Below are 20538 nucleotides of genomic sequence, written 5' to 3'. Positions count from 1 at the left end.
TGCTGATTGCAGCAACAAAAAAAAAATATAAAGCTCCCTCTACACTGTCCCATCAACAGTAAATATCATTGCATTTTTAAAATTCATTCTTTGGATGTGAGCTAGGCCAGCATTTATTGCCCATCCCTAATTGCCCTTGGGAAGGTGGTGGTGAGGTGTCGCCTTGAACCTATTATGACCTCAGTGAGACAGTTAACATTAAAATATGAGATATGAACCCCCAGACTAATTTAAAGAATTACACGACAATATTTCATGTTTTAAGACTGATTATAATTAAACTAAAAGAAATCCCCATTAACTGAATAGTACTTTCTAAGTAGCTGATACCCCAAATTAGAAAGAAGGGTATTTTCTTTATTCATTAAAACACTTGAAAACCTCACACCACACTTATACGTTACAGTCCTCTTTGAAGGTGACATCTTTGCTGTTAAAAGTCCTAAACTTCTCCCAGTTGTAATGGGTTGGAGCTCCCAGATCTTTCTCAATGTCCTCTTCGCTCACTTCTCTGAGCACTTTTGACCTAGACATCCGTGAATAAGGCGATTCCTGGTGATCCTGTTGGTCTTTTCCTTCTCTGCAAACCTCAGCTTAAAAGAAAACAGGTTCAAGTCTTCACAGCCTTTTGCTGTATCTTCTCTGAAAGCAGGTGTTCCCTCTCGCTCCCCTGAGACTACCACCTTTATTACAACCTTCTTTGAGGATGCCACACTAATTCCTTTCTTACGGCCTGCCTGCCTTCAGAAAATCTGTTTAAATTTATCTGGAATCAAAAGTCAATAGCTCATTGTCCTTTTCCAATATGCAAAGTCCAGAAGTCTGGTTTCAGCAGAGCCACCTAGGCCTTCCATTGTTTCCTGGTGTTAGCAGCTGCCTGGTACATTTGCATCCTCAGAAGCACTGACTCCTTGTTTATGATCCAAAAGTCTGGGAGGGTGAAACACATTATCCTTCAGGTGTTATACGCCTGTAGTCTCTTTTTCAAAAATAAGTCTTTGATCTGTGTTCTCTGTTGTCCTGGTAACCACAATTTCTGTCCTTAAGCAGCATTGATGTGAGTTCACCTGACTTCTCTGACTCCATTGTAAACTTTTAAAAATATCAGTTTTTAAAACATAATCATATAACAATGTCCAGCATTCATAACAAAGCACAACAGTCCATGTGGTGCAGGTACACCCACAGTACTGTTAGGAAGGGAGTTCCAGGATTTTGACCCAGTGACAGTGAAGAAACACCAATATAGTTCCAAGTCAGGATGGTGTGTGACTTGGAGGGGAATGCAGATGGGATGTTCCCATGCATCTACTGCCCTTGTTATTCTAGGTGGTTGAGGTCACAGGTTTGGAAAGTGCTATCAAAAGGAGCCTTGGTGAGTTGCTGCAGTGCATCTTGTAGATGGTACACACTGCTGCCACGGTGCGCCAGTGGTGGAGGGAGTGAATGTTGAAGGTAGTGGATGGGGTGTCGATCAAGCGGGCTGCTTTGTCTTGGATGGTGTTGAGTTTCTTGAGTGTTGCTGGAGCTGCACCCATCCAGGCAAGTGGAGATTATTCCATCACACTCCTGACTTGTGCCTTGTAAATGGTGGACAGGCTTTGGGGGGGGGGGGGGTCAGGAGGTGAGTTACTCACCGCAGAATTCCCAGCCTCTAATCTGCTCTTGTAGCCACAGAATTTATTTGGCTGGTCCAGTTAACTTTCTGGTCAATGGTAACCCCCCAGGGTGTTTATGATGGGGCATTCAGTTATGTTAATGCCACTGAATGTCAAGGGGAGGTAGTTAGATTTTCTCCGGTTGTAGATGGTCATTGCCCGGACTTGTATGGTGCGAATGTTATTTACCACTTATCAGTGCCTTTAACATAAAATCAGAAATATTTCTCACTTCCTGGGTTGCCTGCCTATGTTCTCATTGAATTGCTACTTAATTTGTATATTGTGTTCACTGTTATCATTGAAACTAACTATGAATGAACCATTCACTGACTTGGCTGTACACGACCAGCGTGAACAATCCAGCCACTGACCTGGGATTGATAGATATTTGTGATCCAAAGGGTATTAAGGAATATGGGATAAAGGTAGGTATATGGAGTTAGGCCACAGATCAGCCATGATCTCATTGAATGGTAGAACAGGCTCAAGAAGCTAAATGGCCTATTCCTGTTCCTATGTACACAGTGTGTATGAATGGAAACCAGCACACCACAATTATCAGTTATAACTATTTGTGAGATGCCATCATGAATGTCTGTTAGGTGAAATATTATCGGTGCGAAAGAAACTTTGCAGATGGAAACAGAGCAAACCTGGTTCTCCTTACAAAGAAGGATATGCACATTCTGAATTCAGTGTGTGACTAGGTCCATCAGTGTGCACTTACACCTACATAACTGAGAAGTGGCTATCCTCAACAGTAGACTCATCCCGCTTGACCTGTGTTCTGCTGTGTGAGTGGAATTAACTCTGATGGTGCCTGTGTTTCTGATGGAGTGCTGCTTGAAAATCTGTGTTTCTATAGAAAGAAACTTAAGTGTCAGTCTGCAGTATCTGGTGAAATTACCAAACAAGGAGAGCCAATGTGGTTTTAGAAGGGGCAATTTTTCACGACCAACCTTGAGTTTTACTTGGCACATATAAATCACCTGGAACCTTAGCTTCACTGCAAGTAGTTAAATTCATAGATCAAATCGAGGGGGAGGGGGAGGGAGGAAGAGGGTGGTGGTGGTCTGCTAACTAGTAGTATGCTGCTGAGCTGGACAGGGTTTGCACCTGGACTGATGACTGAAAAATGAAGTTTAATGCTAGCAGATGCATGGTATGTGTATTCTAAGTTATAGACTTGGTAAGGGAAAAGTTGCAAGAAACCTTGGTGTGTTCGTAGCTATCTCATTGCAGTCATCCCCACTACCAATATCAGGTAGAGGTATTGAGTCTGAAACTTTGTGAGGCACAAACATCGCGACTATACCATTAACAGGCACGCACATTGAAACTAACAAGTATGGACATAATCACCTGATTTAGAATGAAAGATCAGGGATCGAGAACATTCAGTCCCATTCACCCTTTGTGTGACCGACAATGGTTTTCTAAGTTGTCTTTTTACATGAAACAGCAGCTGTGCCTAGATACTAGTCATTTTGTTGGCACTATAACAGAGAGTCAAGACAGCAACATATATCTATCTTTAACCAATAAATTATTTAAAATGTTTTATATAGGTACCAACTGAGTTCGATTAAAACATTGTGACAGTGAATTTGATGGCTCATTAACACATTGTTATAGAACAAAAATTACTCAATTTCTGATTTCCCAAATATTTATGGATTAGTTGGGTCTGACTGTATTCATCATTTTCACCTAAAGCATAATAAGGCTATGAATAAGTTACCAGGGTTAAGATGATTGAAGCAGTCTGACTAGGTTCAAGAAACAATCGAGTGTGTTTCTGGAGAAAGGATTGAGGGAATGTGGTGTGGAGGTGGGTTTGACCAGTCTTGTTGAGACTAATGGGAGTTTCCAGTTCCTAGGTGTTTGAAGGAGGAGCAGGCACATGGGAATAGGACTAGGTTCACCTGGAGGACTTAAAAACTTTGCTCTCAGAATGTGGGTGATACTGGCAGGTCTCCTTCCCTGAAGGACATTAAACACCAATTGGGACAAACAGCCTTGTTTCCATGTAATTCCCACACAACTCTGTGTAAAGCGCACAGTGTCCTTGTTCCGATTATACACTTGGAAATATGGTGACCAGAGACACAACCAAAGGAATACAGAGTAAGAGATAGTCTCCTCTTCTCCCCTCCCACCAGCTAAAAAGAAACTTGCTTCTCATACTTGGATTGTTTTAAGCCTTTTCCCTACAATGGTTGGGAATCTAACAAGGTACAGCTTAGAATATCAAACAGTGAGGGGGACAGGCAAGATACAAGGAAGGGATGATTCTGGGAACTGAATGCATAAATTCAGGAGCAGGACATTGCCTGATGGATAAGTGAGAATGGAATCAATGTGAAATTGCACAATTTACATATTTTTGTATGTAAACATAAGATAGTGTTAATTCCAAGAAGCAAGCAGTTGGAACAGCAGGTTATGAAAATATAATAGTTATTAGTCACATTTATTGCTTACTTTAAACATTTTGAACCCATAACATGAATTTTCAGAATTCTCTATATTCTTCTCCGCACTCTCTAGTATAACTGTGCATATCCCATTTTAATCTGGACACAAGATAGCATAACATGAACCAAAAATAATCTTCCCCCCATAATGTCAGCTGATCTCCTGGTTCCACAGAAAACCCCATTTCTGCCCCAAACACAGTTCAAAGGTTATGCTGCCTGGCAGCTGTTGGCACACTGGAGCAGATCTTAGCACAGTGACTGTGTTTTCTGCCAGTACTGAACCAGCTGATTTGTGTTAGTACAGCAGCAGTAGTCAAACTTTAGCCAACAAGTGCAGGATTTAAATCCCCCAACTTGTCAATGGTTCAGTTTGTTTTTGAAATGCCAAAGCTACTTTTGTTGCCCTTTCTACTGGAATCAAGGCTTCTGATAGTTATCCAAAGCCTCGGTCACCTCCGAGTTCAGGACCCTTCCAGATACCAATTGATCTGCTGTGTGCGTCTGGAATTTCCTGCTTCAAGTCGGATTCACAATGCTTTCTATTTTCTGCCTTTATACAGTCCCTGAAAAAGGGGCTTCGCCAGCCTAATCAGAAACTGTTCACTTGAAAAGTTAACTTTTTTTGAAGATAAATTAAAACAGAAAATGCTGGATACACTCACTAGGTCAGGCAGCGTCCGTGGAGAGGGAAATAGAGTTAACGTTTCAGGTTGATGACCTTTCATAAGGACTGGGAAAAGTTAGAAATCTAACAGGTTTTAAGCAAGTACAGAGGCAAGGTAAAAGGTGGTGATTATGGGTGAGGGGTGGGGGAGGGTTAGTGGGTAGAACAAGGGGAGATCTGTAGTGATTGGAGGACAGGAGTGATTAAATGACAAATAGAATAATGATGCAAGGCAGCAGAGAATGATAATGGGACAATTAAAGAAAGAGTAGATGGGTCCAGAGGAGGTATACAGGCTAACAGTAGAATAGCAGAGAGGGGTTGGAAGCATGGGAAATGTGGAAAGAGGAAAAGGTTCCTGTGGCAAAGGAAAAGATGCTTGACCTGCTGTACAATCCCAGTAATGTCTCCCAATCGGATTTATTTGGAATACAGGCTCCAAAACAACCTCAAGTTAGCTTGAACGCATGGAACTTTAATATTGCAGCTCAGTTGCTATTTTATCAATTCCCAAAGTGGAGCAGTTGGCAGAGCAGAAGATCTGAGAATGGAAAGAAAGTAAAAGGACTTGTATTTATATAGCAGCTTTCATGAACTCAGGACATCCCAAAGCATTTTGCAGCCAATAAATGAAGTACTTTTTGAAGTGCAGTTACAGTTGTAATGTAGGAAACAGAGCAGCCAATCAATGCACAGCAATGCGACAATGACTAGATGATACCTTAATGATGTTGGTTGAGGAATAAATATTGGCCAGGACACATTGGAGAGACTGCTGCTCTTTGAAATAGTGCCATGGGATCTTTTACGTCCACCTGAGAGAACAGATGGGACCTCGGTTTAACATCTCATCCAAAAGACTTCACCTCTGACAGTGCAGCACTCCGTCAGTACTGCACTGGGAGTGTCAGCCTAAATTTTGTGCCCAAGTCTCTGGTTTGGGGTTTGAACCCATAACCTTCTGACTCAGAGGTGAGAGTGCTACCGACTGGTAGCAAGAGCTTGAGACATCCTTTGGATAGTGAGCAGTTTTACTTTTGGTCCATTTTAAAATCTAGTTACAGTTTATTAAACCCGTCAGCAATCTCTTTGTGAAAGTAGGTGGCATAACTACCACTTGAGCTGTTTTTGCCCCGCCTTTGTTTTGGTTGCTCTATGAAGGTGCTCTCCTCCTGACTTTGCAAATTCTGAGGAAGGGTCTCCCTGAAATATCAACCAGTTTTTCAGTTTCGGATGGGGTCAGACCTGCTGTGCATTTGCTCTATTTTCTGTTTATTTGTCAAGGCACAACATAGAAGTACAACCCAGCTCAACAATTTGTATTTATATTGTGCATTTAACGTAGTAAAACGTCCCAAGATGCTTCACAGGAGCGTAATCAAACGGATATTAATACCAAGACACATTAGGAGATACAAGGACAGGTGACCTAAAGCTTGCAGGTTTTGAATATCTTTTTTTTATTCTTTCATGGGATGTGGGCGTCACTGGCGAGGCCAGCATTAATTGCCCATTCCTAATTGCCCTTGACAACTGAGCAGTTTGCTAGGCCATTTGAGAGGGCAGTTAAGAGTTAGCCACATTGCTGTGCGCCTGGAGTCACATGTAGGCCAGACCAGGTAAGGATGGCAGATTTCCTTCCCTAAAGGACATTACTGAAAAAACCCATGTCCCCAGGGCATTAATCTTGGCTTCTCCATTACTAGTTCAGTGACATTACCACTACGCCACCATGTCTTAAAGGAGAAGGTCTCACCTATGTTTCCTCATGTCAGGCTTCCATTGCTTTTGTGATTAAAATTTCAAAGCAACGAACAAAAAAAATCACATGAATATTTACTGAGACTGGAAGTCTATTCGTGAGATATTTTAATCTTGTTCTGGTGATTTAATGACAATCTTCTGTACAGAATTACAAAAACTGTAAAAAATAAAGCTGAAGGTCTTTTTGCTTTTTATTTGCAAATATAAATTTTGAAGAGAAAGCTGAGGAAATGTTAGTGGTGCTTGTTTCTCTCTCTCGAGCTGAGTCAGGTACTTGGACATGCTCAGAACCAGTCTAGATGGAGACAATGGCCCAAATCATGCCCGTATTACTAACTGCCAACTCCACAGGTACAGTCAAACACCAAGTGGATGTACTGAGAGTTACAGGTTGCTCACAGGCAGTGGTAATAATTTGAGGCGAGGAATTAAGAACATCACGCTATAATTGCACAACATTAAAGTGGCTTAAACAATTTCCATAGTCGTCTTGCCCTGATACTGAGGTACTGTACAGTCTACACGTGAAAAACATGCTCAATAAATGTTGTGCCATGTCTGCCCCTCATGGTTCAACATCATCTATTTTCCAGGATGGTGTGGAACACACGTGCCGCTTTCTACACTTGCAGGGACTCGACACAGGAGGAGCTGGATTTACACACTCGTAGGTATTCTGCACATCAGGGGCTCGGTTTACACACTCAGGAAATTTTCTGCAAGAGGGATGGAGCTTACACATTCAGAGGGACAGGATTTGCACACTCGTGGGACTTTGTGCAGGAGGGCCAGAGTTTGTACACTTGGAGGGATCCCATGCAGGAGGGACAGGGTTTGTACACTTGTGGGATTCTGCGCAGGAAGGATGTGATATGCTTGTCGCCTTAATTTTCTTGTTTGCATAACCTGGCTGACTGAGGAGTGTAGATGAATATAATATATTGTAAAAATTATGCGAATTAACAAATCCCTTGAAGGGAGCTGATTGAGTTCAGTTTCGGGGTTCATTCAATAGAAGTGATTGGGATTCATTCAGTAGAGCCTGGTCTGTAAACCTTCCTCTTGCCCTGTCTTGTGCAGAATCCTAGTTATACACTTATACTCAGCATTCTCCCCCTATCCCACCCGCTTCATCAAACCAGCTGAGAATACAGACCCTGGAGTAGCGTGTGGATATTGGGGAGGGGAAGGAGAGCAGAAGAACGCTTTGGAAATGTAAGCAAAACGCCATGAGAAATCAATGAATGAAAGACCTAATGAAATGGTAGACAGCGTGTAGGGTCCCTGTATGGGTCGGACACCGGAGATGCGTTACAATTCAGAAAGTGGCCAAAACTGTACTCCTCACAAACAGGACTGTGCTGTACAACAGCACCTTGGCCAGGTTTGCTCATGACCACTTGTGGCCAAGCTGATATTTCTAAATTCCATTGGAACATTCTGCTCTACATGAAGCCTTGTGCCATTCCATTCCCTTCTAAACAAAACTGAAGGAAATAATTCAATACACAACAGCTTAAATAAATACTCAATAGAAGAACCAAGTTAGTCATTATCTGGACTTGACATATCAACACAGACAAAGGCACATGGTTACAAAGTGTAGGGACTGAGGTCAGTTATTCGAAAGAGCTCATCTAACCAAGGTTTGAAATTAAGAAAAACCTCAGAAACTGACGACAGCTAGTGGGTTTGGGAGAGGAGTTTGTTAATGAAGAGATTTGACTGGATGATGCAATTTAATGAAGGAGCATCAGCAAAATGAAGCCCCTTCCTCTTCTCGATTTCTCCACACTCCCTTTCCAATGTTCATTGCCCAGAGTCCCAGGAACTCATGTCCTACTCTGCCCAACCAGATTCACTAACTATTCCAGGCCAGGCGTTTGTCAGGGCAGCTGAAATTGAGATAATATCTGGATTCATAGTCAATGTGACCAGACGTGTGGATAAGGCCAAGTAGGGTATATAGGGAATTGGGTGGATAAAGGAATCATCATTTGGGAAAACTCATAGCTGAGGCACTGAGGCAATGAGTCAGGGAGTGCAAGTGGCACTGCAGGCTAGCGTCACATGGAATTACAATTTGACTCAAGCATACAATGGTTACTGAATGTGCTTCCAATGGGCAAAGGATAGACCCATGTGTCACCAACTAGATGTCTAGTTTTACATGGACAATGACCCTGACCGTGATTCCCTGCTTTTCCCACCCGTTCTATTCTGGGTCTCCCTCTCAGGGTGCACTGGAATGCATTTTCTCCAGACAGCTCTCCCAGAAGTTGACCAGACGGTTGTCCCTGTTGGAGCAGAAGTCGTTAAAGTCCTTTAGCAAACGATCGGCAAATTTCTCATCGCCTGTGGCGCTGGATCTCCAGGATTTGGTCAGCATGGTGTTGTAGGCCCAGTTGTAGCCGATTTTCTCCTCACCGAAGAGGCTCTGGGTGCTGGAGCTGGTGGAGTTCCTCCGCCGTCTCTGTTGGCCGCTGGTGAACTTACGTTTGGAATATGGCAACTGAAGAAATACTGTACCTGGGGTAAGCAAAGAAAAATATCAACCTGGAATTAACGGGTTGCCTGAACAGATGAAACACTGTCCATATCAGGGACAAATCAAAGGCTGCATCTTATACTTCTCACTATGGTCTTAACATTATTTATGATCAGTGAACAAAATCTTAGAGCTCTCTATGATTTGCAACATCATTAGCCCTCAAACACTGGTCCCATTTGCTCTTGGACAGCAGATGCTGGTAATGAAGGATGGCCACATCAGAGCCATTAGGAGTGGAGGTGTGGGCTGGGGATCCCCCATTGGTACATGGTTGGCAGGGTGGTCTGCACCCCTGGGGTCTACCCACCTGCCACATTCCAAGGCTGCGGCAACCCGCTTGCTTTGAGATTTTTTCCATATTTCCTTGTCATTGTGCTGTAACCATTTACACCTCATCTGAATCCTAGAATGGTCAAAACACAGAAACCATTCAGCCCATTGAGAATGTGTTGGCTCTCTGCAAAAGCAATTTATCTAGTCCCATTTCTCTGGACCCATTTGTTTCTATACTTGTCTCATTACCACTCCCTTTTGCCTTGCACTATCATTGATTTTACCATTTGATCATTCCTGGTACTCAGCTTTATCACAGAACTTCTCTTTTGCTCTTTCACTGGCTCATTAATTGCTATAAGCAGTTCATTTCTAATATCTTCCAGTTCTGATTAAAGGACATTGACCTGAAACATTAACTCTGATTCTCTCTCCACAGATGCTGCCAGACCTGTTGAGAATTTCCAGCATTTTCTGTTTTTGTTCCAGATTTCCAGCATCTGCAGTATTTTACATCTGTTTTGTAACTTTTTTTTGTTGGTAACGAGATATTAAAACTTAACATCTCCGTTAAACAGAGGATAAAACAACAGCTTATTAACGATTTAACAGTCCACATACTAACAGCGTAATTCCAAGGCTTCAGTCTTTGCCGGGGGCGGGGCAGGGGGAGGGACAGGGGCGGGGGTGCTGCTGGGAAGAAAAACCTCGGGATATGTCAGAATTTTGTATCATCATTTTCATCAAGATAAGCCATTAATTTTTTCCAGTTACTAATCAAGCCTGACCCCAAGTCAGGAGTCTCTGAGCACCCATGCTAGCAGATTCCCCACTGCACAGCTGAGACGCTGAGCAAACACCAGCAGATTCTCCACAGGAGAGCTGAGTCTATGGACTCACACCAGCAGCTCCCCATGCACAGCTGAAACTCCCAGCAGTTTCCCCTCAGTGAAGGGGGCGATAGCCGAGAACCGAGTCCCCACTGCACACCTCGCAGTGGTTAGTTACACAGAGGCAGAGGATTGCTCACAGACTCTCTCAGCTGGGGAACACAGAGCAGGTAACTAAGAAGGGAGAAAATAACTAGAGGGAAACAATGAAGAGAAGAGAAAAAAAGTTACTTTTAAAATATAAAAAATTCCTTCATTTCTGCAAATGTAAAATGGAGAATAGTAAATCCAGCTCATGCAGGAGGCTTTGGGTGTCTTGCAGGACAAAGTAGCTTCTAGATGGGTGAGAAAGCACACTTCCCATCGGCTACAGGCTCAGCACCTGTGTAACTGGCACCTGTAACTAGCACTACATGAATATACCTGGACCGAATTCCTACACCAGCACTCACCTGTGACATGAATGTACTGCGGTTTGTTCTCTGCAGGGAAGTTAAAGGCTGAGGCAGTGTACTTGTCTTGGACAAAACCAAACCTGGAGGAGGGAGATAAGTAAGAAAGATAATTGCAAGCAGAAAGCAAAAAACCTGGCCTTCCCGAATGGCCAGGCTGTCACAATGTGCAGCTGAGCCCCACAGACTAGGCTGGTTTGTCTTGAATTAGCTGATCACAGCGGGTGACAGTAAGAATATTGCAATGTTTACTCCAGAGAAATATCGTTTCTCAGAGTTCTAGAGAGAGCCATAGAGTCATATAGCATAGAAACAGGCCCTTCGGCCCACCGCATCCATGCCAACCATAATGCCTATCTATACTAATCCCACCTGCCTGCATTAATTCCATATCCCTCTATGCCTTGCTCATTCAAGTACCTGTCCAGATGCCTCTTAAATGTCGCTACTGTTCCTGCCTCCACCACCTCCTCAGGCAGCTCACTCCAAATACCCACTATTCTTTGTGTGAAAAATTTACCCCTTTGATCCTCTTTAAACCTCCTCCCTCTCACCTTAAATCTATGCCTTCTAGTTTTAGTCACCCCTACCATGGGAAACAGACTCTGGCTATCTACCCTATCTATGCCTCTCATAATTTTATATACCTCTAACATGTCCCCTCGCAGCCTCCTTCGCACCAGGGAAAACAGACCCAGCCTATCCAATCTCTCTTTATAACTCAAGCCCTCCAAACCAGGCAACATCCTTGTGAATCTTTTCTGCACCCTCTCCAGCTTACTCACATCTTTCCTGTAGTGCGGTGACCAGAACTGCACACAGTACTCCAAATGCGGCCTAACCAACGTTATGTACAACTGCAACATGATGTCCCAACTCTTGTACTCAATGCCTCGGCCGATGAAGGCAAGCATGCCATACGCCTTCTTCACCACCCTGTCTACCTGTGTTGCCACTTTCAGGGAACTATGTACTTGCACCCCAAGGTGTCTCTGCTCAACAACACTCCCCAGGGCCCTGCCATTCACTATATATGTCCTGCCCTGGTTTAACTTCCCAAAACGCATCACTTCACAATTATCGGCATTAAATTCCATTTGCCACTCCCTTGCCCACTTTCCCAGTTGATCTATATCCTGTTGTAACCTTAGACAACCTTCTTCACTGCCCACTACACCACCAATTTTGGTGTCATCTGCAAACTTACTAATCATGCTCCTTATATTCACATCCAAGTCATTAATATACATGACAAACAACAGAGGGCCCAGCACCGATCCCTGCAGCACACCACTGGTCACCGGCCTCCAATCTGAAAAACAACCTTCCACTACCGCCCTCTGCCTCCTATCACCAAGCCAATTTTGTATCCAATATGCTAGCTCACGCTGGATCCCATGTGTTCGAACCTTCTGGACCAGCCTACCATGCGGGACCTTGTCAAAGACCTTGCTAAAGTCCATGTAGACAACGTCCATTGCCCTGCCCTCGTCAATCCTCTTGGTCACCTCCTCGAAAAACTCAATCAAATTCGTGAGACATGATTTCCCATGCACAAAGCCATGCTGACTATCCCTGATCAGACCATGCCTATCCAGATGCATATAAATCCTGTCTCTCAGAATCCCTTCCAATAATTTTCCCACCACTGATGTAAGGCTCACCGGCCTATAGTTTCCTGGCTTATCCCTGCTGCCCTTCTTAAATAAAGGCACAACATTAGCTATCCTCCAGTCTTCCGGTACCTCACCCGTGGCTAACGATGATACAAAAATCTCTGCCAGGGCCCCAGCAATCTCCTCCCTTGCTTCCCATAGCATCCTAGGGTACACCTGGTCAGGCCCTGGGGATTTATCCACCTTAATGCGCTTCAAAACCTCCAACACCTCCTCCTTTGTAATGTTGATATGCTCCAGGATATCGCTGTCCCCTCCCTTGAACTCACTAGCTTCCATGACCTTCCCCACGGTAAATACGGACAAGAAATATTCATTTAAGACCTCGCCCATTTCCCGTGGCTCCACACATAGATTGCCACACTGATCCTTAAGGGGACCTACTCTCTCCCTAGCTACCCTTTTACTCTTAATATACTTATAGAATCTTTTAGGATTTTCCTTTATCTTATCTGCCAGGGAAATCTCATGGCCCCTTTTCGCCCTCCTAATTTCCTTCTTAAGTGTAGTCCTACATCCCCTATACTCCTCGAGGGACTCGCTCGATCCCAGCTGCCTCCTTCTTTGTCCTGACCAGATCCTCAATATCCCTCGTCAACCAAGGAGGTGACCAAGAGGATTGACGAGGGCAGGGCGATGGACGTTCAAGTTCCCTAAACTTGCCAGCCTTGCCCTTCCATCTAACAGGAACATGTCGGCACTGAACTCTTCCTATCTCACTTTTAAAAGCCTCCCACTTGCCAGACGTCCCTTTACCTGTAAACAGCCTCTCCCATTCAACTTTTGAGAATTCCTGTATGATGCCATCGAAATTAGCCTTCCCCCAATTTAGGACTTCAACCTGAGGACCAGTCCTATCCTTTTCCATAACTATCATGAAGCTAATAGAGTTATGGTCACTGGTCCCAAAGTGCTCCTTCACTGACACATCAACCACCTGTCCATCCTACTTTCTTAAGAGGAGGTCGAGTATAGCCCCTTCTCTAGAGTGCGAGGGGGGAGATTAGAGAGAGAGAGGCGGTTTGAGAGAGAGAGAGGGGGAGGTTTGAGAGAGAGAGGGGTTCAGTGGAGGGGGGGTGGAGATTCGAGAGAGGGGGGGGAGGTTCGAGAGAGAGAGAGAGGGGAGGTTCGAGAGAGAAAGGGGAGGTTCGAAAGAGAGAGGGAGAGAGAAAGATTCGAGAGAGAGGGGAGGTTCGAAAGAGAGAGGGGAGGTTAGAGAGAGAGATAGGGTCGAGAGACAGGGCGGGGGGGTGGGGGGGGGGAGTTTGGAGCGAGAGAGAGAGAGAAGGGAGGTTCAACACAGAAAGAGAGAGAGAGGGGAGGTGAGATGAGAGAGAGGGGAGGGTCTGGATAGAGAGGGGCGGTTCTAGAGAGAGAGGGGGGAGGTTCTAGAGAGAGCAGGTTCAAGAGAGCGAGAGAGAGAGAGAGGGGGGGGGGAGGTCCGAGAAAGAGAGAGAGAGGAAGTTCGAGAGATAGAGGGAAGTTCGAGAGAGAGAGGGAGAGAGAGGTTCTAGAGAGAGAGAGAGAGAGAGAGAGAAGAGGTTCGAGAGAGAGAGAGAGAGAGAGAGAGAAGGTTCGAGAGAGAGAAAGTTCGAAAGAGAGAGAGAGAGAGAGAGGGAGGAAGTGAGAGAGAGAGGGAGGAAGTGAGAGAGAGAGGGAGGAAGTGAGAGAGAGAGGGAAGAAGTTAGACAGAGAGAGAGGGAGAGAGAAGAGGTTCGAGAGAGAGCAGGTTTGAGAGAGAGAGGGAGGTTCGAGAGAGGAAGTTTGAGAGAGAGAGAGAGGTTAGAGAGGGAGAGAGAGAGAGAAGAGGTTCGAGAGAGAGGAGGTTCTGGAGAGAGTGAGAGAAGCGACATTTGGGTGAGAGAGAGAGAGAGAGGGGGTTCGGGGGGGGGGGAAGTTCGAGGGGGGGGGAGGTTCGAGAGAGAGAGAGAAAGTTCGAAAGAGAGAGAGAGAGAGAGGAAGTAAGAGAGAGAGAGAGAGAGAGGGAGAGAGAAGAGGTTCGAGAGAGAGCAGGTTCGAGAGAGAGCAGGTTCGAGAGAGAGCAGGTTCGAGAGAGAGCAGGTTCGAGAGAGAGCAGGTTCGAGAGAGGGAGGTTCGAGAAAGAGAGAGAGAGGGAGGTTCGAGAAAGAGAGAGAGAGGGAGGTTCGAGAAAGAGAGAGAGAGGGAGGTTCGAGAGAGGAAATTTGAGAGAGAGAGAGAGAGGTTAGAGAGGGAGAGAGGGAGAGAGAAGAGGTCAGAGAGAGAGCAAGTTCCAGAGAGAGAGGGAGGTTCGAGAAAGAGAAAGAGAAAGAGAGGGGGGCGGAAGTTCGAGAGGGGGGGGCGGAAGTTCGAGAGGGGGGGTGGGGGAGGTTCGAGAGGGGGGGGGGAGGCTCGAGTGAGGGGGGGGGAGGCTCGAGTGAGGGGGGGGGAGGTTCGAGATGGGGGGGAGAGGTTCGAGAGAGGGGGGGGAGGTTTGAGAGAGGGGGGGGAGGTTCGAGAGAGGGGGGGAATTTCGAGAGAGGGGGGGAATTTCGAGAGAGGGGGGGGAATTTCGAGAGGGGGGGGAATTTCGAGAGAGGGGGGGGGAAGTTCGAGAGAGGGGGGGGAAGTTCGAGAGAGGCGGGGGCAGTTCGAAAGAGAGGGGTGGGAAGTTCGAGAGGGGGGGGAGAAGTTCGAGGGGGGGGGGAAGTTCGAGAGGGGGGGGAAGTTCGAGAGAGGGGGGAAGTTCGAGAGAGGGGGGAAGTTCGAGAGAGGGGGGGGAAGTTCGAGAGGGGGGGGGGAATTTCGAGAGAGGGGGGGGAATTTCGAGAGGGGGGGGGAAGTTCGAGAGAGGGGGGGGAAGTTCGAGAGAGGGGGGGGAAGTTCGAGAGAGGAGGGGGCAGTTCGAGAGAGGAGGGGGCAGTTCGAGAGAGGGGGGGTGGGAAGTTCGAGAGGGGGGGGAGAAGTTCGAGGGGGGGGGGGAAGTTCGAGGGGAGGGGGGAAGTTCGAGAGGGGGGGGAAGTTCGAGAGGAGGGGGAAGTTCGAGAGGGGGGGGGAAGTTCGAGAGGGGGGGGGAAGTTCGAGAGGGGGGGGGGAAGTTCGAGAGGGGGGGGGGAGTTCGAGAGGGGGGGGGGGAAGTTCGAGAGGGGGGGGGGAAGTTCGAGAGGGGGGGGGGAAGTTCGAGAGGGGGGGGGGGAAGTTCGAGAGAGGGGGGGGAAGTTCGAGAGGGGGGGGGGAAGTTCGAGAGGGGGGGGGAAGTTCGAGAGGGGGGGGGAAGTTCGAGAGGGGGGGGGAAGTTCGAGAGGGGGGGGGAAGTTCGAGAGAGGGGGGGGAGGTTCGAGAGAGGGGGGGGAGGTTCGAGAGAGGGGGGGAGGTTCGAGAGAGGGGGGGGAGGTTCGAGAGAGGGGGGGAGAGGTTCGAGAGAGGGGGGGAGAGGTTCGAGAGAGGGGGGGAGAGGTTCGAGAGATGGGGGGGAGGTTCGAGAGAGGGGGGGGAGGTTCGAGAGAGGGTGGGGGAGGTTCGAGCGAGAGAGAGAAAGTTCGAAAGAGAGAGAGAGAGAGAGAGAGAGGGAGGAAGTGAGAGAGAGAGGGAGGAAGTGAGAGAGAGAGGGAGGAAGTGAGAGAGAGAGGGAAGAAGTGAGAGAGAGAGGGAGGGAGAGAGAAGAGGTTCGAGAGAGAGCAGGTTTGAGAGAGAGAGGGAGGTTCGAGAAAGGAAGTTTGAGAGAGAGAGAGGTTAGAGAGGGAGAGAGAGAGAGAAGAGGTTCGAGAGAGAGGAGGTTCTGGAGAGAGTGAGAGAAGCGACATTTGGGTGAGAGAGAGAGAGAGAGAGAGGGGGTTCGGGGGGGGGGGAGGTTCGAGGGGGGGGGAGGTTCGAGAGAGAGAGAGAAAGTTCGAAAGAGAGAGAGAGAGGAAGTAAGAGAGAGTGAGAGAGAGGGAGAGAGAGCAGGTTCGAGAGAGAGCAGGTTCGAGAGAGAGCAGGTTCGAGAGAGGGAGGTTCGAGAAAGAGAGAGAGAGGGAGGTTCGAGAAAGAGAGAGAGAGGGAGGTTCGAGAAAGAGAGAGAGAGGGAGGTTCGAGAAAGAGAGAGAGAGGGAGGTTCGAGAGAGGAAATTTGAGAGAGAGAGAGAGGTTAGAGAGGGAGAGAGAGAGAGGGAGAGAGAAGAGGTCAGAGAGAGAGCAAGTTCCAGAGAGAGAGGGAGGTTCGAGAAAGAGAAAGAGAGGGGGGCGGACGTTCGAGAGGGGGGGGGGCGGAAGTTCGAGAGGGGGGGTGGGGGAGGTTCGAGAGAGGGGGGGGAGGTTCGAGAGAGGGGGGGGAGGTTCGAGAGAGGGGGGGGAGGTTCGAGAGAGGGGGGGGAGGTTCGAGAGAGGGGGGGGAGGTTCGAGAGAGGGGGGGGGAGGTTCGAGAGAGGGGGGGGGAGGTTCGAGAGAGGGGGGGGAGGTTCGAGAGAGGGGGGGGGAGGTTCGAGAGAGGGGGGGGAGGTTCGAGAGAGGGGGGGGAGGTTCGAGAGAGGGGGGGGAGGTTCGAGAGAGGGGGGGGGGAGGTTCGAGAGAGGGGGGGGAGGTTCGAGAGAGGGGGGGGAGGTTCGAGAGAGGGGGGGGAGGTTCGAGAGGGGGGGGGAGGTTCGAGAGAGGGGGGGGAGGTTCGAGAGAGGGGGGGGGAGGTTCGAGAGAGGGGGGGGAGGTTCGAGAGAGGGGGGGGAGGTTCGAGAGGGGGGGGGGAGGTTCGAGAGGGGGGGGGGAGGAGGAAGTTCGAGAGAGAGAGAGAAAGAGAGGAGGAAGTTCGAGAGAGAGAGAGGAGGAGGTTCGAGAGAGAGAGAGGAAGTTCAAAAGGGGGAGAGAGAGAGAGAAGGAGGAAGTTCGAGAGAGAGAGAGGGGAAGTTCGAAAGAGAGAGAGAGAGAGAGAGGGGAAGTTCGAAAGAGAGAGAGAGGGGAGGAGGTTTGGGGGGGCAGGGAAGTTAAAGAGAGAGAGAGGGTTCGAGAGAGAGAGAGGGTGGAGGTTCGAGAGAGAGAGAGAGAGAGGGGGAGGAGGTTCGAGAGAGAGAGAGGGGGAGGTTCGAGGGAGGAAGAGAGGGGAGGTTCGAGAGAGAGAGAGAGAGAGAGGGGTGGGAGGTTTGAGAGAGAGAGAGGGGGGCGGCTCGAGAGAGAGAGAGGGGGGAGGTTCGAGATAGAGAGAGAGAGAGGGGGGAGGTTCGAGAGAGAGAGAGGGGGGAGGTTCGAGAGAGAGGGGAGGTTCGTGAGCGAGAGAGAGAGAGAGAGTGAGGGGGGAGGTTCGAAAGAGGGGGGGAGGTTCGAGAGAGAGAGAGAGAGGGGGGAGGTTTGAGAGAGAGAGACAGAGGGGAGGTTCGAGAGAGAGGGGGGGGAGTGATTCGAGGAGGAGGGGGGAGGTTCAAGAGAGACAGAGATGGGGGGGAGGTTCGAGAGCGAGGGGGAGGTTCGAGAGGGGAGGTTCGAGAGAGCGAGAGACAGAGAGAGGGGAGGGAGGTTCGAGGGGGGGGGGGGGGAGAGGTTCGAGACAGAGAGAGAGAGAAGGAGTTCTGGAGAGAGAGAGAGAGAGAGAGAGAGAGAGAGAAGGTGTTCTGGAGAGAGAGAGAGAGAGAGAGAGAAGGTGTTCTGGAGAGAGAGAGAGAGAGGAGGAGTTCTGGAGAGAGAGAGAGAGAGAGAGAGAGAGAGAGAGAGAGGGAGTTCTGGAGAGAGAGAGAGAGAGAGAGAGAGTTCTGGAGAGAGAGAGAGAGAGAGAGAGGGAGTCTGGAGAGAGAGAGAGAGAGAGAGGGAGGGAGTTCTGGAGAGAGAGAGAGAGAGAGAGAGAGAGAGAGAGAGAGAGAGTTCTGGAGAGAGAGAGAGAGAGCGAGAGAGAGGGAGTTCGAGAGAGAGGAGGTTCAAGACAGAGTGTGTTCTGGAGAGAGAGAGGGAGTTGTGAAGAGAGAGGGAGGGAATTCTGGAGAGAGAGTGTTCCGGAGAGAGAGAGAAAGAGAGAGAGAAAGAGAGAGAGAAAGAGAGAGAGTGTTCTGGAGAGAGAGAGTGAGAGAGAGAATTCTAAAGAGAGTTCTAGAGAAAGAGAGTCAGTGAGTGAGTTCCGGACAGAGAGAGAGAGGGTGTTCTGGAGAGAGTTAGAGTTCTGGAGAGAGAGAGAGAGAGAGATGTGGGGAGAGTGAGTTCTCGAGTGGGCAGAGTTGGAGAGAGAGAGTGTGTTCTAGAGAGAGGGAAATAGTTCTAGAGTGGATGAGTTCGAGAGAAAGGGAGAGTTCTGGAAGCAGTATGCCGAGAGGGGACGGTAAGTATCGAGGGGATGAGTGCACAGCAAACAAAAGGAAACTATTTTTTAATTGTACTATGATTGCTTGCCTTGGTTGCTTGCAGCAGTGCCAGGAGGTTAATTCCTAGAGACTCTGGGGTAATCCTGAGTAGTGGTAACTCGGCTCCCAAGGGTTACATCATCTAGAGTTTATTAAGTACAATGTTACAGGCATTGCCAGCAATTTACCCTCAACAGCTGCACTTTACACTATAGTCCTATGGCCCTGATACACCAGTTTGGCACTGTAGAATGCTGTAAGCTGACAGCACCAAGTTTAACGGCAGGGTTGGTATTTCTCTCTGGTTGGGGCAGCATGCCCTGTGCACCAGGGATTACTCACTGCCATCTGAATGCCAGTCCATGGTCTTGCCCCTCCTCATCTCTGTAACCTCCTCCAAAGTTCCTACATCTCTGCACTCCTCCAATTCTGGCCTCTTGAACATCCCCAATTTCTTTGCGCCACCATTGGCCATGCCTTCAGCTGCCTGAGCCCTAAGTGCTGGAATTCCCTCTCTCTGCCCCTCTCTCCTCCTTTAAGATGCTCCTTAAAACCTACCTCTTTGACCAAGCTTTTGGTCATCTGTACTAATGTCTCTTTTTGTGGCTCAATGTCAAATCTTGTTTCATAACAATCCTGTGAAGTGGCTTGGGATGTTTTAGGGGCTATATAAATGCACATTGTTAAACAGTACAGACAGGACAATGATTTGCTACTAACACTGAAAATCAAGTGTGAGAACACCAGCTGATCGTACAGCAGCCAGTGCGAAGCCGAGCTGGCGAGAACAGACTGTCTCACACCACTTCCGATCGAACTGAGGTACGACACTGCTACTGTGCCTTAATTCTAAGGCACAAATCCCAGCATCTCCAGCCCCTTAATGCATTCAGTGAGCTCACTGCTTCAAACTCCAGCACCACTTAATTTAAAAAATACTTTGACTGACAAGATTTAATTTGGCTGGCTGGGTGACTGCTGCTCTGTGCCTGTGTCCCTGAAGAACAGGGCACGAGGGGGCTGTTCTGCAGCATAAAATATTGACCTCACACATTATAATAAAACAAAATAAGATTAACTTCACAAATGACTTGTCGAAGGTAAATGTTAACACGTTTGTCAGAGTTACAATGATTCACAGGGCAAGCCCATGATACCAGCTTGGTACCGAGTGGAAATTTACACAGGGGACATCAGAAATTGGCTGCACAACAAGCAAATTGCACTTCAAACAGTAATGCATTGGGTGAAGATGTGTTGACGTGATGAAGGCCTCACATAAAGAAGGTTTGTAACTGTAATAAGACAAGCTCATGCACCCTCTAATGGTTACAGCGTGGCACTGCCTGCTTATCTTCAGGCTGAGGAACTGGTGCATTATTGGGGGGATGGACGAAATAATTTAAAGATCGAAAGGTGGTAGGGCAGGAAAAGAAATTAAATGGTCATCACTGGAGACAAGGGTGGTGGAGGTGGAGACAATCAATGACTTCAAAAGGAAATTGGATGGGCATTTGAAGGAAATAGACCTTCAGGGCTATGGGGATTGAGCAGGCTTGCCCTGTGAATAATGGTAACTCTGATTATAATGTGTGAGGTCAATGTTTTAAGCTGTGAACAGCCTCCTCGTGTCCTGTTCTGCAGGGCCACAGGCACAGACCAGCAGTCACCCAGCCAGCCAAATAAAATCCTGTCTGTCAAAGTATTTTGCAAATACTGGGTAGCTCCGTGGTGAGTTGGCATGGAGTCGATAGGCTGAATGGCCTCCTTCTGTGCAGTAAATGACTCTAGGTCAGAGATATTGTACTAAAGTGCTTGTCCCATGTAGGTTGAGAATTTCAACTATTGCTGTTTGTACATATGGGCAAAGATTATTTCC

General features: G+C 47.8%; 1 protein-coding gene across 10 annotated transcripts in view; it reads right to left on the bottom strand.

Moving 5' to 3' along the window:
* Positions 1–3236: 3236 nt before the first annotated feature.
* depdc5 (DEP domain containing 5, GATOR1 subcomplex subunit) overlaps positions 3237–20538 on the bottom strand; it is a 231917-nt gene continuing 214615 nt past the window's right edge. For all 10 annotated transcript variants that reach the window (XM_068055365.1, XM_068055368.1, XM_068055369.1 and 7 more), the window contains 2 exons: positions 10736–10818; positions 3237–9098 (listed from right to left, as the gene is read on the bottom strand). In XM_068055365.1, coding sequence (XP_067911466.1) covers positions 8803–9098; positions 10736–10818 — 379 coding nt within the window. In that variant the 3' untranslated portion in view covers positions 3237–8802. The remainder of the gene's footprint in view (positions 9099–10735; positions 10819–20538) is intronic.

This window comes from Heterodontus francisci, chromosome 23 (genome assembly GCF_036365525.1).
Source record: "Heterodontus francisci isolate sHetFra1 chromosome 23, sHetFra1.hap1, whole genome shotgun sequence".
Taxonomy (NCBI): Eukaryota; Metazoa; Chordata; class Chondrichthyes; order Heterodontiformes; family Heterodontidae; genus Heterodontus; species Heterodontus francisci.
Note: the sequence above shows the minus strand (reverse complement) of the source record. Positions and strands in the feature narration are given on the sequence as shown.